We start from the raw sequence: 19082 nt of genomic DNA on the forward strand, positions 1-19082 counted from the left end.
ATATCCCATCCTTCCCGTGTGGCAACTACACCACTCAGCTTGGTGTCATTTGCAAACTTGTTGAGGGTGCACTCAATCTCACTGTCAATATCATTGATGAAGATATTAAACAGCATCAGTCCCAGTATGAACCCCTGACAACATCCAACTCCAACAGTGGCTTCACCTGTGCTGAGTGAGAAGAAGGAACACCACCCTGAACCTGCCAGCAACACTCCTAATGCAGCCCAGGAAGCTGCTGTTCGTCTTTGCCACAAAGGCTCATTGTTGGCTCATGTTCAACTTGGTGTCCACCCCTAAGGACCCCCCTCTCCTTTTCTGCAAAGCTAATTTCCAGACATTTGCCCCCAGCACATTTGAGTGCTTAACTGTTCCTCAGGTGCATGACTTAGGTTTTGTCTCTGTTGAACTTCATAAGGTCCCCACCAGCCCATTTCTCCAGCTTGTCCAGGTCCCTCTGGATGGAAGCAAAACCCTTTCATGTACCAGATACTCCTCCCAGTTTTGTGTCATCAGCAAAACTGGTAAGGATAAACTCTGCATCTTTATCCAATTAATCATCATCCTTCATTAATGAAGATGTTGAGCAGGATTGATCTCTGGGGTACACTGCTAGTTACTGGCTTCCAGCTAGACTCCATGCCACTGATCGCTACCCTCTGGGCTTGGATTTCTATCAGTTTTCAGTCCAACCCACTGGCTGCTCATCCAGCCTATATTATCAGCTTCTCTGTATTCTGCCCAGGTTACTCATCCTTGCTTCCACCCTCCATATACTTCCTTGGTATGTTTGAATTTTATCAGAAACTCCCTGTTCATCCACGTAGGCTTACTGGCATTTTTCACTGACTTCCTGCTTGTTGGGATGAACTGCTCCTGAGCTGGGAGGAGATGATCCTTGACTATAAACCAGATTTCTTGGGCTGGCTTGCTTTCTTCCCTCCACAGCCTTATCCCGTCAAGTAACTCTGTTTTTATTACAAGATAATTTGTGAAAAGGAGAAGATCTAAAATCAATATCCTGGCCACTAGCAGTTATTAAATAGTCCAAGATATTGGGCAAAAGTAGTTTTCACAAAACTCACCACATTCCTACAGGAGTATAAAGCCTTCTCATTAGATAATTCTCATTTTCCATTTAAATGTAATGTATTTTTTCACTTTACTTGAGAAGCAATCCTTTTACCCAGAAATTATTACATTTCCATAATGCAAAAATTAATTATTGTGAAAGGGTCACTGCAAAATATATGAACTGCTTAACCCGCTTTAAAGCTATCTCCTAAGTACTAGAAAATGTCTGAATTGGGCTTCTGCCATCTTACCGTTGTGATATAATATACATGAACATATAATATATAGACAAACATAAAGGTAGACATCATCAGTCTTCAAGATGTCTTGATTAATTAAAATAAGAAGCCTTTTAGACTCATAGAATCATAGAATCACTAGGTTGGAAAAGACGTTTGAGATGATCATCAAGTCCAACCGTACCTCTCCACTATTAAATCATATCCCTAAGCAGTTCATCTACCTGTCTTTTTAACTCCTCCAGGGACGGTGACTCAATCACTTCTCTGAGTTATATTTTCTCATCCTAGCATTTTTTAGCTCCTTTAGCTAGGCATGTCTTCAATCCCATACACTTACTATAGTAACAGTCGTGAATTGCAAAAGATAAAGTAGAAAGCAAAAATGAACAACAGCTCAAAACAATATTCTCTAGATAATTATGTATAAAAAAGTATCCAGTTTCACTTAATATGCAGGTATCTTATAAGGCATGTTAAGTTTTAGCCTGATAAGGAAAGGAGGCAAAATATTATTTCATATAGTATAAAGACTCATTTAACAAGTAATAATAACTCATGATAACTTGCTTCCAAAGTTATTCTTCCCCTGTATCATAGAATCATAGAATCACTAGGTTGGAAAGGACTCACTGGATCATTGAGTCCAACTATTCCTAATAATCCCTAAACCATGCCCCTCAGCACTTCATCCACCTGTCCCTTAAACACCTCCAGGGAAGGTGACTCAACCACCTCCCTGGGCAGCCTGTTCCAGTGCCTAATGACCCCTTCCGTGAAAATTTTTTTCCTGATGTCCAGCCTGAACCTCCCCTGGCAGAGCTTGAGGCCATTCCCCCTTGTCCTGTCCCCTGTCACTTGGGAGAAGAGGCCAGCTCCCTCCTCTCCACTTTCAGGTATGTAGTATGCTATGGATTCCATTTGATAACCTGAAGAGGACTTCTGGGGTGGGGGTTGTTGCGTGAAGTAACAGTTTTGCAATATTTCAATATGTTGAAAGTATCTTAGCTTGGTAAGAGACAAAGTAGTTGTCATGTACAACCTTTCTCCATTGTGACCAAAAAATAAAATGTTGGCCAAAATCTTAGAAGTCCAGTTTTGTTGTAAAACTTGATGGTTTGAAGTTCCATGGATGGATCTCAGGCTGTAAATAACACTTTCTTAGAAGCTGGAGGCAAATTCAATTTCCTAGTATGAGTCATTGTGAAGAATGCAAAAAGAAACGGAAAACATTTTGGCCATTATCTGTTTTTTTAAAAAAGCTTTAGTGAATAATTATCAAAATTGATTGATACAAAAATCTGACAGCACAGAGCAATAATGTCAGTGGTGTACAGATCTGCGATGTTGAAAGAAATAAGTGAAAGTGACTTTAAGACTTAAATGTGTAACATGACTTGATATCCCTAAGCTTGGCAATCCAGAAAGCATTGACTACGCATGCAAAAATACATGGGTCCTAAGGTCCTTAAAAAAATGTATATAACGTGCAGAGAATTCAGAGAAACCACAAACATTTGATGTGATATTTGTACTTGAGAAGAATTTCATGATACACATACCATACTAAATCTCACTTAGTTGTAAAACTGCTTGGAGAATTCGAATAACTCAGTGATCTTCCGTTAATGCTCTGCATGAGGAAGAAAAATGGGGGGAATGGGTGGGCGTAGAATGTATTCAGCTTTCTGATTAAATTAATGTAATTTATCTTTCAAGCAACCATTCTAGTGCCATTCCATGCCTTTGTAAGTTCACGACTCACTGTTTTTAAGACTAAAATAGAATTGTAGAATCTGAGTGCTGTAACACACCTTGGGCTTGCAAAATATTTCTTTACAAAACAGGGCAGTGGCTGGCATTTGATTACAGCACATCTTCAAAAGCTAACGCTAAACCTGAACTGAAGAACTTGAGATGGGGTTGATATTCTATCATCCCTATACATAGCTTGTTTCTGTAGCTAATCACCTTGACTATTAAAATTTATGGCTTATTTCTCATTTGAGTCCATCTGGTTGAGCTCTCAGACACTGGCTGTTGTTATGGCTTCAGTTATTAAAGATCTTTTTAGTATCCAGAATATTGTAACAACTGATAAACTATAGAAATAAATTCCTGGAGCACAATACAGATTGAAGCAATGCTGAGAAGTCATCATATGTCTCATTCTTACCCAAGAAAAGAAAAACAACAACCATAACTTCCTGACAGATGATTTTCAAAGATTTTTCTGTTTAGAAGTAGAGAACTTCAATGACAAGAGATTCCAAAGTCTATATCATATACTGCATATGGTATAGAAATGAAATAAATAGAAATAAATAGAAATAAATGCAGGAAAACATGAATTAATGTAACAACATGCAATGATTCCTGCTTTGCTATGTGTTCCTTTCCTAACAGCACCTAATATGCTATTTACTGATAGGCATCATGCTGCGTTTTTTCACAGAATTACCTATCACAATCTCAAGATCTTATAACTGGTCAACTCAGAGACTATAATTTTAGACAAGAAATAAGATTTATTTTCCCTGACATGTATTTTTACAGGATTTTGTTTGCCATTGTCCTACCTGTTTAGCCAGTCTTGTAAAGCCTTTCTGTAACATTTTTAATTGGCTCTCTTCTGTATTACCCCACTGAAGAACACTAAGAATGCTTCAGTGACCTCCCTCCAGTGTAAGAATCAACCATTTCTTCCCATACTTTTTTGGTAATTTGTTCTCCCCCGCCTCCCTCCCATTATTCAGTCATATAAGGATTTTCTCATTTATCTTGTTTATCTTGTCTACTAAATACCTTTGCTGATGGACTTCATTAAAAGTTTCCTGGAATACTAATCAGAGTGTAGGTACGTACATAAGGACAAGTAACTCACTTCACAGTTCATTCCCATCTACCCTGATTGCTGGGTTACCATCATTATTTCAGACATCCTTAAGCAAAAAAGAAAAACAGTTAAAATAATTATGTTACAGAGTATAGAAGCAGCAAATGGTACACTCAGTGCTGTGCACCTACTGCCTATGCCTGGATATTGTATATGTACCTCAACCAAGCTGGCTACCTCCCCATGGCCAGAGAACACCCTGCTTAGAGGATGTATTTACCAGTTGATGTAATAGCTTGCATCAACCAGAGTCATATGTTGAGATCTTCAGATAACTGAGTATTTAGTGAAAGTGACAGCAAAAGAATGCCACTAACATTGCATCTCCCTATAAAATAGATTGGAGCGACTGCTGAAATATAAGTCAATGGAAAAGCCGTAGAGTAAAATAGCATGCATTTTTTCCCCAGAATTCATACAAATTCTAAAGTTTAGAGTGAAAAATCCACTTTTACTTTTTTCCTATATTATTACGGAAACAGAAGCAAGCAGCTTTTTTTGAGAAACTACTTATACTTTGAATTAAACTTGATACGCTCTATTTAGAATGCTTTTTTTGCTTCATTTTGCTAGAACATCAAATAGACTTTTCTTAAGAATTTTTATTTTAACTTTTCAGGAAAAAGTTGTGAACATTGTTCACACACTGTATGAGATTTTACATTTTTAAATGATAAGACAGAAAACTACCACTTGTTTTGAATTCTCAACACACACAATGAGAAGATGACATGCATGTTCTTTCACTGTTTCAGTACATACCTGCATGTAAATGGACCAAGTTAGGGAACTACTCCTCGCAGCTTCTAGCAGTAATGTGTTTCACTGAAATTTAAAGCTAGATGATGCAGAGAAGAGAGGAATCATAGTCTCTACAACAGAAGCAGATTTTCTTTTCCTCAAGTTACATAAATAACAGTGTCCTCATGTGAAGAAAAAAAAAAAAACAAAAAACTTTCGAGATTCCCTATGACAACCAGTTGATTAATTGGATACACTGATTTTTTAACACTGTCTTTGACTTCCCTCTTCCTTTCTGATAAGTAGTAGTCATCTTAGGCTGTAATCCCTTAAGGAAAGGACTGTTGGTTATGGCTGCACATGTGGGGGAACTGACAGTGTAAAGTTTTATAGAAAAGAAGAAATTAAAAAGACCACACCTATTTCCCCATTTCTTCTTTCTTCCTAACCGTAATTCAATACTTCTCTCATTACTTCTCTATGGTTTGGCTTTTTCAGTATTTACTAATTTCTGGTTTGTTTATTTGTTTTTAATCCATTTCCCAGTTGATTGCCTTGATCGGTGCACAGACATAAGCTGATACTTATTTAAGCTGATACTTATTTAAGATATTTTTTAGAGATCTTTAGTGGAAATTGATCTTTTTACTTCTTTATGTCACTAGTGTAAGTGCTGTTGATCTGTTTTATAAGAGGAGCTAAGTTTTAAGAAGAGATGCAAAAAGCTTGAGCGTGGCTCCCTCTCCCAAATCTGCTTGACACTATGTTCCTGCTCCAGTTGCATTAGGTACCATAGCAACTGCAGGGAGGGAAGCTGGGCATCAAAGAACTGTTTCATCTAGAGAAGTGAATCTGTAGTTAGAAGCAAAAACAAACCTGAGATTACGATTTTTTTATTTCACCCCACTACTCTGTCTGTTTTGCATCTAATTCAATAAGCGTGATGTTCCTGGAGAGCAGCAATTTGAACTGTAATTTTGTTTTCCTTTTTCCAGTCTGACTCCAATGACTGTTCTGTAATGGCAACATTATCTAAGGCTTTAATATAACTTAGTCCCTTACTTTTAAAATACAAATATACACTATATATATACATTTTATGTAACTAAAAACTACACACTGTTAACATAACTGTAGTCTCAGAAGCTACTTAACTGCATTTAAAATAGACACACTTGGTCATATCTGCTTTGACCATTAAGGGACCAAATGCCCCTACCTGACACGTAGACACTAGATATGAAAATCGACAGTCTGAAAGAGTGAACTTGAAACTTTTACTGAAAATATGGTGTTATTTGCTCTATTTTTTTTTTTTTTTGAGGTTATCAAAGGTAGGACATACTCCACGGGATCAGAAAATATGACAGAGGGCAAATAGGATCAGTACCTGACTGTAAAGGTAGGCCTGAAGAACCAACTATGACAGCAAACCCAGCACTAAACAGATGTCTGTTGTGCAGCTGAATCAAGCCCTGAATCTCATGCCAATGATTTACTGTCCATGCTTTTGCCTCTGGGAAGGTCACACTGCACTATATTAGTAACATTTTTGTTCTTAGGTTCTCTTCTCCTCATGGTTCCCTTCTAACTTTGCACTATTTCATCATCCACATTCTTGGCTATTTTGTGTCACAATAACACAGCACAGAGAGAGGATGCAAAATTAACGTTCTTTAAGCCAAAAGGGGTACTAATCTGTTTCAGAGTAAGGACTAAGTACAATGAGTGCAGGAAGGGCTATATTAAACTCTGAAATTATAATAAATACTCAAGAAAACATTATCTTTAAAAGAAAACAGCAGGTTTATGATCACCAGGTATAAAAGAAAGAAAAAAGCCAGCTTAACGAACCATTAAATATAAATTGGAAATATTAAACTAAGAACTAAATCTTTCCCAAGGGGGTAATCACTACCAAATTTCCTTAAATATTAGCTTCTACCTGATGACACAATAAAGGAAAAGCCCTTGCATAAAAGAAAGTACAGATTTAAATCCTCTGCTCTGAAGGAAACCCTTAAACAAAATAGCTATTTCAATTTATTTTTAAACAACAAGAATAAGTCATGAAGAATCAAGTCCCTCATGGGACAGGTCAAAATTATATTTGCAGTTTCCTGTACTATGCTGACAATTATTTACAATAAAATGAGAGGGAGAAAGGGAAATTTTTGGTAGGGATCACTGAGCCAGGTAATAGCTTCAGTATAACAGAGTAACACAGCAGAAAGCAAATTAAAATGTAAATAGAATTTTAATATGGTTGAACTAGGCTTTACTTTGCTTAAAGGATTCTTGCTCACAGCTTTTAAGTAACATATCAGAAGCGACAAAATGTAGTACTCACTGGTGATAATCAGATATTTTACATTACCAGCACTTTAAGGTTAAAACTGTGTTAGGTAAAGGGAAGAAAATTAGCTTACAAATTGCTTACATTAAAATTTCCATGACATAATGGGAGCACAATGCAAAGCTATGCTATAACTCATAATTTCTAGTCCCGTTCTGTACATGTATGAACCTTACAGCTGCATTATCCAGTCTCACAAATCACAAAGACCTTGTAGGTACAACATAAAGAACAAGGAATATTTAAAATATTTTAATATTTTTAGATATTGAACAATAAATATTTATGCATACCTAATACATTTTTCACAAGCACACAACAAAGATGTTATACTCCAGTATAAAAATAACACTTTAATTTGATTTGAAAATTTGCTTAGCCACATAATAAGGCTGATCCTGCAGAACATCTGCTATAGTTTGCACAAGTTTCCCTCATTCAAAACAAGCAGCCAGCCCACAGCTATCACAGTGGTGGTAGTGGAGGGGAACATCTATTAGAATTTAGATGCATCTCTCTTCATTTTTCAAGAGAAATCAGTTAATTGGCTCCTATTCAGCACTTAATTCCTTCTTTAAGTCCTAGTGCTGTACAAGAACCATTGAGAAGGGCAAGAAAATTGATGAGATATGGACAACTCTAAGTACAGCCAGCCCAGAGTTCACACATACTTTGGAAAGTACTTCTCTATACAAATAATTAAAAAATACTCACTGGGGCAGCAGCTTGCACCTTCCTTAGTTGCAGATGAGTACCCTGATCACTGAACTGCAGAGCTAATTTTTCACTGTGCTTCTGTCCCAATGACTATTAAGTAGTTACATAGACCAGAACAGCTGCAACAGGGAAGTCTGAGAGTTATACACTGCAAAACAAACAACTCGGGAAACAGCCAACTCTCCTCAGTAATCTGCTGTATTTTTAGATAGTTTCCAAAAATCCTTCATAAATGGCTACTGTACATGTGCTGAATGGCTATGCAGCTGATCTACAATAAATCTGTAGCATTCTGTATTGTGACCTGCCATGCATATGCATTTTAAATGCACTTAAATGGCGAATATGAAACATTCTCTTCTGGAACTCTAGGATCAGCAGATCCCTATCACAGCACTCATTTAGTCTGCACAAAGCTAAGTTCAAGCCCTTAAATGCTAACTGAGATCTGTACATTTATTAAAAATTGACATCACTTGCATCAATAGCTGTTTTAAGACTCAAAAGCTACCTATGCCTGCTGATGATCAGTTTATCAGTAAAAGTTTATTTCATTACCACTGTTAAAATCACTATGTCACCTATTTCATTACATGACACAGACATACCTTCCTGCTTTGTTCCAGAGGCAGAGCAGAAATTAAAAATAGATGATCACTTCCTATTTTGCACATAAGCAAATTGCCACATGATAAGCAAAGAGTGTACAATAGATTTCACATTCTGTACACAGAATCTACCTGCATGTTTCTACCTCTCTGACAGGATGGAATCAGTTCACTCTAAGCAGTAAGCCAGCTTTCATTTACTTCAGGATAAATGCAATCACCTCCAAGTAGTTGATAGGCTGGAAACTCAAATATTAGCATATTGCTCAATACTCTGGTTGTGTATCCAGACCTTACTCACTCCCTTGAGCTACATTACACAGGGTGGATGTAAGGTTTCACAGAGTAGGGAAGTTCCAAGGGTTGTTGTAATACTTTGGTGTGTATAATATACACATTAAAGTAGTGTTTCAGATACCACAGTGCAGGTATCTGAGTGTTTGAAATTTAACTAGATGTCCAAGCTTTCATTACAGTCAAGGGTGATGCTGGGCTCAGTTCAGTTGTCTAACCACAGGTTTCTAGCACTGTTTGACAAGCCCTAAGATGTCTAGCAATAACTTCTAATTTTTTTTCTCTGTCTCACAACAACATGGAACTGCTGACTTCTGTCAGCTTGCAATCCATCGTTATTCCCAGAACTTTTCCTACAGCACAGATCCATCGAAAGTTATCCCCCATCCTGTTACGTCTTCCACTATTTCTCTCAAATTAAAGGTAGCACCTTGCATTTGCTCCTGCTGATCATGTTTTACAGACTTTTGTCTCCAAGTTGTCAATATTATGTTGAGTTCTGTTTATCAAAAAGACTTGACTGGCTGATAGGGGTGGGGCTTTTTCATTTTTTTAACAGAGAGAATAGAAATACAAAGTGAAACCTTTTCCACATGTACTTGGAATTCTTGGAAATCTAAAAGGCTACAGAAAATGCTATATTTGAAGCACCACAACTTGCTGACTTCTTCTGTTGGAGTTCAATCTTCTTTCAAATCCACATTCTGCTCACAATCAGCTTCCCCCAAATTTGCAGAATAAGCAGGAAGCAGGCATCCACAGCTCTGTACTTTCTACAGCCACTGGTCCCCAAGGGAATGATGCTTTAAAATTGTACTTCACATTTTTTTTTTAATGAACACTACATAAAGTATAAAAAATCTAAATTAACATACATCTACACTGATCACTATGTTGCACAGACATAAACCAAAACAGTACTTAGATGTGTACTAAAATTATAATTGTGAAAATATCTTAGTAGTCACTCAGTCTAAGAAATAATTAAGTAATGGTAAATAAGCATAGACCGAGACAAGAATCCATGAGCACAAATGCATGTTAAAAAAATAAAATTTAAGAAAAGACTGATGTGGAGAAAACTGTTATTGTGGAAAGCCCATTAAATCCCTGTGTATATCTACTCCAGGAATGCCTGTAGTGCAGCACATGTGTATGCAAATAAGTATCTGAAAGATAAGAATGATTTACAATGGAAGCAAATCCCTCTAGAATGATGAAAGACTTGCTTGCAATACAGAAATGAAACTCAGGATTAATAATGAAATTTTAAGTATTAATCTAAATCTCCGGATTTTTGCACTTACAACAGCTCCTTAATGCTGTGTTTCATGTATATATAAACACACCGGGTCCAATTCTAAATAATACTATCATACTGCTTATCCTGCTTTTGTATTATAAAGGGATCAAAATACCACCTGAATAGAAGATTTCTGACTTCACTAACTTCTGCATACCAGCTTTGTTCCTTAGACCAATCAGTGGTTATAATATTTTTCCTGCATTATTAAAATTTACTTCTTTAGGCCACAGGGGAACACAGTCGTAGCTAGGGGAAGGTCTGCAGAGCAACAGAGAACAAGGAGCATAGCTGCTAAACCAGAGACATTTTTGAGACACTTATCCCTCAATATGAGCAACAATCTGGTCTCTTAGCCTGCCCACTTTTTTGACTTTTCCTAGAATCGTTGAATTCCATTGAATCAACAGGTATTTGGATTTTAGTTTATTTACATCACACGTAAAACATACAGAATTATGGAACTGAGAAAGAAGAAAATGTTGGAACTTCAAAGTAGTTCTTTGCAATGCAAATGAACTAGAGGGCAATGAATTATTTGAACCCATAATTGAGACACAGCAGCTCTTGCTGAAAGTTTCCTGATCTTCAAATCATTCTTGAGAAAACTTCACAAATGGAAAACAATTGAATCAGTGCCATGGCAGATTTAGTTTTACCAGGATGAATAGATATTCTGTTACTTCTTATGGCTTCCTATGCTGCCAGGGAAAGCAGCTCAGATGATTTCAATACATTTTATAGTTCACGCAATTTATTTTAGCTACTGACTAGAACTTTATCAATATTTAAATGTAGTAATTGTACTTTGACCTCAAACAACATGATATAACAGTTTGACTTCACTTAATTCTGGTCTAGGATAAAGTGGACATTGACCTACTGTGTAATAATTTGACAGAAGAACATGAATTTGCATCAGGAAAATCTGATTCAATATACTCCAGAACTTACATCACAAAAGCATTAGAGTTTCCTACACAGCAGGAAAAGTGTCAGGAAATGCTGAACTGAAGAATGCAGTTTATTACCTCTTTCTTCCAGACGCACACTTGCCAAGTCCACTGTTTTGGTGACAGGTTGCCACATTCATAAACGAATCACAGTTCCATATTTTAAAATCAATTGTACAGTACTCGAGTTGCCAAATATAGCAGCACAAAGACGAGTCAATTTGCTTTTTGACTCTGGAACGTAATTATTATCACTAAATTTACCATTCAACCAGACAAGCTGCTATCTTGTTCTGTGCCACTTTTTAAAGGCTTATGAGCCCTCTATGTGGAAAAATATTGAAGTGACACAAGATCTGCTATGCTACTCCACAGACCTCCATCTCATTCCAAATCACCAGATTCTTAGATGACTATTCAGTTACCCTCCAAGATGTTACAAACTGCAGGGAATTTTTTCCCCCCTACACAAAAACCAGCACTGCATTGTGACTATACAAGTGTTGGCCTTAGTGGCGCATGTTCCTCTTTTGTTTGGAGGTATCAGTGTGAACTTTGAGTAACATCTAAGAACTGTGCAAAAGGAGTGTGCGCATGTGTGTGCTGTATGTATAGGTTTAAAGCATAGAAAGTAAAGGTTAAAAAAGCATTTGTTTTTATGGTTACCACCAGACTGAAGATGTTACGGCAATCACAGCAAAGCATTCACAATCCTTTTTTGTTATTACTAAAGCAATAAATACTAAAAATGTAGAGATGTGCAAGAATGTTATCCTATCAAAATGTCTTGAAACACGATTATCATACAGCTTAAGTTCTCTAGTCACTTTTCCCAAGAGAAGAATGATTTCTTCCTCTACACAATTTATCTCCCACTTACAAGGTCTTATTTAACTTCACTCTCACCAATCTTTCTGATCTCTTACCACTCCACAAAGGTATTAAAAAGAAGCAAGAATCATGGTGAAAAAGAAAATACACTCTGAAATGTAAGGACAAATCTGTAGTAGTACTTGCTAGGAGGCAGTACACAAGTGGCGCAATTTACATCATGTAGTTTAACATGTCCTAAGAGACATGGAATTTTTGCAACATTTGAAAACTGTTGATAAAGAATTACTGTCAGCAGGTAGCATTTACCTCAGTATAGAACCAAGGGATTTTAACAAATGTTAGAAGGTGACAGAGATACGTCAATATATAGCTATAGTTACTTTTATAAAAAGAACATGCACACACATACAGCTAATACATAGACAGGCAGACAGATGTCTCATTTGATGAACACAGTCATCCTAAAGTATTTAGTACTTAGCTACTCTGAAGTACTCAGGATCTCTAGGTTGTATTTAATTACAGACAGAAAACACACCTGTGAAGACCTCCAGAGGCAGATACAGATTATTTAGTTCAACTGTCTATCTCTCTCTACTGAATATGTAAGAAAATGAGAGAAAATATTTGCTATTTTTTTCTGTTTGGACACAGTCTATCTCTTTTAGGCCAAGGCATCCAACCTCAGCAGGCCTCAAAAAGAGGCAGGTGACAACAGTGGCTAAGTCCACAACACCTGCTGTTCTCTGTACACACCCCAATAATCCCCTTCACGCTTTCTGCCTATCTACGGAGATGCCTGTCCAGTTGCCAAAGTAGCAGAAGAGGTAATCGCAATCCTAGCTGCACAGCTAAACATAAAGGGAATGCCTAAAGATATGGCAGTGAAAACTGAGACAGACACCCTGTTGTACAGAAATTCAGATTGGAAAAGACCTTCCAGAGGTCCCCAGTCCAAACTTCTGCTCAAAGCAGGGTCAAAACTGAATTCAATGAGGTATAACATCTTACTGTGTTTCTAGAGTTCAAAACCTAAAACACATCAGCAGCATCTTATTATGATTTCTGTATGTGAAAAAAAATTAGTTTGAATTTTAGTTAGCAATGGTAGCAATCCTTCAAAAATGAGTTGGATATTCAACAGCATGTTTTTCAACAAATAACTACTTCAAGATTAAACAAGGTTTTAAATCTAAATAATATCATACCAAATGATATCATAATCCACAGAACAGTTTCTCTAAATTATACTTCTTTAGACACAAGGACATTGAAGACAAAAGTACTAAAGTATATTCTTAAAAAACGGTGAAATGGTATATTTATATAATATAGGTATATTAAATATATTTACACCTTAAAGTATATGCTTTCAAAAATATTTGCTCAAAAACAAGCGATGAAAGCATGCCCATGGGAGAAGTACTTAGTGTTAGGCTACATATTTAGGAAGGATGGCTTGTGTTCCTCCAATGAGAACTGATCACGAGTTTCACCAAAAAAGTGAAAAACTAATTCTCGAGCAGTCCTGAAACTATCCTTCCGTAGGGAGGATGTATCATCACTAGGCTTCAGAGGCAAGCTCCTTTCATTGGGTCAGTGCTTCTTGAATTCCTTCCTACACTGTAAAATAGCATTACTGGGAGAATGAAAAGTGCATATGTGCCACATTAGCCTCTGAAGTGGTGTTCAGGGCATTCTCCTGGACTGGCAGGTGATACAATTTCAATCTTTACAAGCTGAGAAGGGCGTAGAACCCACAGTCTGAATAACTGTTCAGACTGTTGTGAGGGACTCAGTCAGTGGGGTGTTTTCAGAGTGTGTGCAGTGTACCTGTATGTGAGTTCTCCCTGAAAGACAGGGATACACGCAGGCTGGAGGAAAAATGGTCTTGCTTCCCTCGAGCACCGTTCATTGAAGAAGAGCAACCCCTCATGTTCTCTAAGCTTTTATATGAAGAATGCTGTGTATGGCATGGAGTACTTCATTGGCCAGTCTGAGTCATCTGTCCTGTCTGCCTCTCCCAACAGGTGAACACCCCCTTTACTACCAACTCTGGATGACCTTTACACAGGAACAGATGTGAGCAGTGACCTCTCTGCATGCCAATGGCTCATTACACTAGTGATAACTATCAGTCTGAAAAGTCAAAGACAAATGTTCTGCTTTAGTCCAAACCAGAACAGTTTCTGTTGGAACAAGACAAAGAACATGGTGGGTCGAAACACTAGAATAACAAAATCTCTCTCTTTTGTAGCACACCAGCTGATAATTTTGCATTTTAGTTCCGTCCAAATTAAAAAAGTTCAAGAGGAACACCAAGTTACTGGTTTACAATTCAAATTGCATTTTAAAAGTCACAAATCCCAAAAGCAATGCAGTTTCTAATCACCTGCATGATTTAATACTCCTTCTATGAATTCATAAAAGCATAGGGAGAAACTGAACATTAACAGATAACTTTTATTAGTTTCATAAACTAATCAAAGATGAAAATCAAGAAAAGTATGAACAAGCTTGGAAACAAAAAGCAGAAAGCCTTACCTTGAAAAGCAGCTGCATTACGAGATATCAAAAATTTTAATGTAGCGCTTGATGTTTGAAGCACTTGCTGTATATCTTGCTTCACTGCAGTCTGATATCTTTCTTCCATCTTTTTGGTACAGCATGTTGGATTTTTAGAAGTACAAACCTGGAGATCAACCCCTACAGAAAGAGATAATTACATTCATTAGTACAAAACAGAAGTATGCAATACATAAATACACAGAAAAATAGTTACTTTCTTTTTTACATAGGTGTAAACATCTAAAAGAATTAACCCAGGCTTTAGAGATATCTGGTCTTGTTAAACAAAAGAAAGGGATTCTAACCAAAATTCTGTGGGAAGAGTACACTTACTAAAGTTAATTAATTCATGTGATACAATGTAACTTTTCTAACACTGTAATCTTATTCTAGCTGTGAATATTGGTAACTAATGTTGGTGAAATACATCAAATATGCATTGTACATCATTGCACAGGTTGTAGATACCCCATTCCCTGTAAATGTTCAAGGTTCGGTGCAACCCAATTAAGTTGAAGATGTCCCTGCTCATTGCAGGAGAGTTGGACTTAGATGGCCTTTAAAGGTCCCTTCCAACTCAAGCCCTTCTATGGTTACCTAGAACACTGAATTCCTGGCTAGTACTCCTGTTCTTCTGTAAGTCTTGGACTGGAAAGAGCTAACTACTGCTAAATATTACAAACACACTAGTGGAAAGCCCGTTCCTGACCAGTTTATAGTGAATACTTTCATATTAACTTTTATATGGAACAGTTCTAAGTTACATTCTGATCTTACTGTGCCTTGAAATAAATCCATTTCACAGACATAAGCAGCAGTAAATATCATTATGTTGAAAGAAAACCAGTAAATACTTAATGAATCCTACTACCATACAGAATTCACAAATCTGAGATTGCCTTCATGATAGCATGCAAAAGTAAGAATGTAACCTCTGCATATGAAAATTACCTAACACAAGTGATATCCCTGTAAATCTCTTTGAGGTAGTTTCCAGTAGCAGTTTAACACACAGTGATTACTACAGCTACACAGTCCAGGAGGATGATGATCTTCACTATCACAACAGAAAGTTAAAACTTTATTCTAATGCAGGTATGAATCACTGAACTTCTCTTCAAGTATTAAGAAATTCTATTTCTTACGTCTTAGACTGTTGCTATAAGATATCTTTTTCCTCATACGGCTTCATGTTTTTTAAGGCTATTTATCCTCACTATTTGTTTAAAAACAGAATTTCTGTCTTTTTCAGTAAGTAAATTTTTAGTTTACAAACTAAGTAATTTCTCCCGGCCAGCTGCCTTTACAAATCCCTTGCCTTGTAAAAACTTTAATATTCCATCCTCCAATATTCCATCAAAGAATGAAAATAAAGCAGCAAAATTAAGGTGGTCTACTAAATTATCTATTATCTATAATAGATACTAAATTAGATAATAGATACTAAATTATCTATTATCTATAAGGTGGTCTACTAAATTATCTAAATTAACTGTTCTTGTATTATACATACCAAAGAAAGTGCTTAGTGTCAGAGACAGCTTTTTACAAAGTTGCTTGCCTCCAAGCAGTGTTAATAAGCATCTTAAAATAATTTTTGTTGAGTATTAAAAATACAGTTCACCAGTGCTCTACAACCTCAAAATCCACGTAACTATCTATATACAGCCTCCCTTTTCTCCATCTCTAAGTAAGAATTCTAAAATATCATACTGTTAAAACAGCAAGCAGCAAACTGGACTAATAAACCACCCACATAAAGCAAATTAAAGGAATGATAAATAAGCCTGCAGCATTATTTACTCATTATAGCAGAAAGGTCTATCCACAGGTATGACATGTAGTTCTCTCAGTCCCATTTTGGTTTTTTTTTGTTCTCAGTTTATTGCATGAAAAACATGAGAATAAGAGACAAGCTATCTTGTAGACTTCATATGCCCACAGCAATACACCTGACAAATACCAAGAGAACAAAATGTTTATACTTATTGCAATATTCACAGTATTGCATAACAGCAGCCTTTTTTCCTTTTTGGTTACAGACTATTATCTTCTGCTTGTAACAAAAGAAATATTCATTGCTGTCAAAAAAAAAGGCAGGCAGCTATCTAGTCATGTAACAGGGACTGTAAAAGAGAGGAACCATATCATTAGGTTGTTTGGACACATTTCAATGCAATACCCATTTCAGACTTATTGTATTCTTGATCCCTCTGTATAGGTTCTTTAGGTTCTATTCTGAAAATAAAAGGTTTTATTTATGTTTGCTTGTTTAAAAATAGATTCCCTACCTTTTTAATTATTTGCGCATACACTTTATTAACTTCCAAACAAATCAGCAGAGAGCTCAGAAAGAGTTAGTCATATTACCTGATCTATTAAGTGTTTGTCTTTTGGTCTCACGTTGACAAATCAAGTAATTCTACAGTTCTTTGCAGTACTTGTTTTCCTTAAAATTCTAATTCTGCTGTTCAAGGGAAGTTTTTATCTTCATAAAGACGCTCCTAGCCAGCATGACTTACAAAGAAAGAGTGCAGGGAAGACCGAGATCACTTGCAATACTACAAATCTAGGACAGATTTTTTTTAACCCAGAAGCATGAATTTTGAGGTGTCTAGTACATCATTATTAATACTGCTGCTTAAACTTATATTTGGTAACTAATATATCCATTAATTTAAGTACAGCTGAGCTGGGACTCTAAAATGGACAAATCCTATTAGGAGAACATTTCTGTACTATAAAATGTCCTCAAGAAATAGAAGCTGAACAGTTAGGCACAATTCATAATTTCATCAATTCATCTAATCAGACTAACACCTGTATTAAATTATGAACTCCTCTGTTGCTGAAACCTTTCGAGCTACTAGAAATTCTACTATGTAATACATGCTAAATTCATGTCTGACCTTGCCCCAAACTTGTCTTTGTAAAGAAACATGCTCCTCACCTAGTGAAGAGACTGACACAGAAGATAACTCAGAACAACCCTGAGCCTGTCTTTTACTCAAAACTGCATCAGTTTTAGAGGGAGCAAAACACTAAACAAAGTACTTCATTTCAAGATGTCCAGAAGACAACCTCCTGCTCCTATATTATTCTAAAAAAGGCCTCTCCATTCTTCCTGCAATATGCTTCTTCAGTTCATCATTAGCACTGAGGCACCTCATAACGGCTTTAGTTTCCAAACCCTGTTATTGCATCAGATGCTGGAAGCAGCCATTCTCAAAGTGCTCCTCTTACTTCCAGTTTCACAAAGCAGCCCAAGAACCCTGAATACCCACTCATCTCATGTACCTCTCTCTCTTAAATATTTAATATAATTATATATATATAAAAAAATAAAAATAGAAATATTTATTTTAGCAAAATTCTTAGCAATTTTCATATTCCTTAATTTCATACTTTTTAGTATGCCTAACTATCCTTATCTTCTTCTTAAGCTCAGAAAATTTTAAGTAGTATCATAAAAGCCCAACACATCTGCCAGAAGAAACACAGCAGTAGTTTGAACTAGAATTAAACAACAAAGAGGATAAACTAATCTAGATTAATCTTACTAAGCTTTGTCTATATTACAGCTTTCTTGTGTTCTTCTTCATGAGCTGAAATTATGATTACCAAGAAAACAGAACTATGTGGTGTCACGCTGAAGACTCACACGCTCTGCTACACTTTTCTCAACTTGCTTCTCTGCAGTGATGCAGTGTCCAATATACACATTTTCCAGAGATGAAATTAGACAAAAAAGTCAGCATATCATTATAGAATACATTTTCAAGGCCACAAACAGAATTAATGAATTAATAAAGCACAGGAAGACTTAAAAGGAGAAAAACTTTGAAGGTTCAATTGTTAATTTGCACGTGGAACATAATGAGCACTCCAAAGTTTTTTTTCAGGGCTAGGTTAACTATTTTAGCACAGTTGAAATGAAAAGCATTAAGAATCAGAAGGCTAATTAAAAAAATAAATAGTTTTGTATTCATGTCATCAAGAAGAATTCAGATTTTCTAGCTGTTTTCTAGGGGCACTTATGCAGAGATTGAGGACAGTCCTTACCGATTATAGTTTTGAACTAGTTCTATGATCTTAAACACTAACCTGAAATATCAAATAAGTCTTCTTCATAAATGTTTCCATGGCATTCAAAGTATTACAAGCAACTGTTCAGACTTTCTCCATGACATAGACCATTAGTCTATTAAATGAAGAAGCAAGGTTTGTAAGCGGCTGGAGTAAGTTTGATTTAAATGGAGCATGGATGATGCCTTTTCTTTTCTCTTTTCTTTTCTTTTCTTTTCTTTTCTTTTCTTTTCTTTTCTTTTCTTTTCTTTTCTTTTCTTTCCTTTCTCTTCTCTTCTCTTCTCTTCTCTTCTCTTCTCTTCTCTTCTCTTCTCTTCTCTTCTCTTCTCTTCTCTTCTCTTCTCTTCTTTTCTTTTCTTTTCTTTTCTTTTCTTTTCTTTTCTTTTCTTTTCTTTTCTTTTCTTTTCTTTTCT

The 19082-nt window shown here is 36.2% G+C and overlaps 1 protein-coding gene across 3 annotated transcripts in view; it reads right to left on the reverse strand.

Annotated features, from left to right (window-relative positions):
* Positions 1 to 19082, reverse strand: part of GPC5 (glypican 5) — a 690193-nt gene that overhangs the window by 659998 nt on the left and 11113 nt on the right. For all 3 annotated transcript variants that reach the window (XM_054056381.1, XM_054056380.1, XM_054056382.1), the window contains exon 2: positions 14560 to 14721. In XM_054056381.1, the coding sequence (XP_053912356.1) occupies positions 14560 to 14721 (162 nt within the window). The remainder of the gene's footprint in view (positions 1 to 14559; positions 14722 to 19082) is intronic.

Source organism: Cuculus canorus, chromosome 1 (genome assembly GCF_017976375.1).
Source record: "Cuculus canorus isolate bCucCan1 chromosome 1, bCucCan1.pri, whole genome shotgun sequence".
NCBI classification, from domain to species: domain Eukaryota; kingdom Metazoa; phylum Chordata; class Aves; order Cuculiformes; family Cuculidae; genus Cuculus; species Cuculus canorus.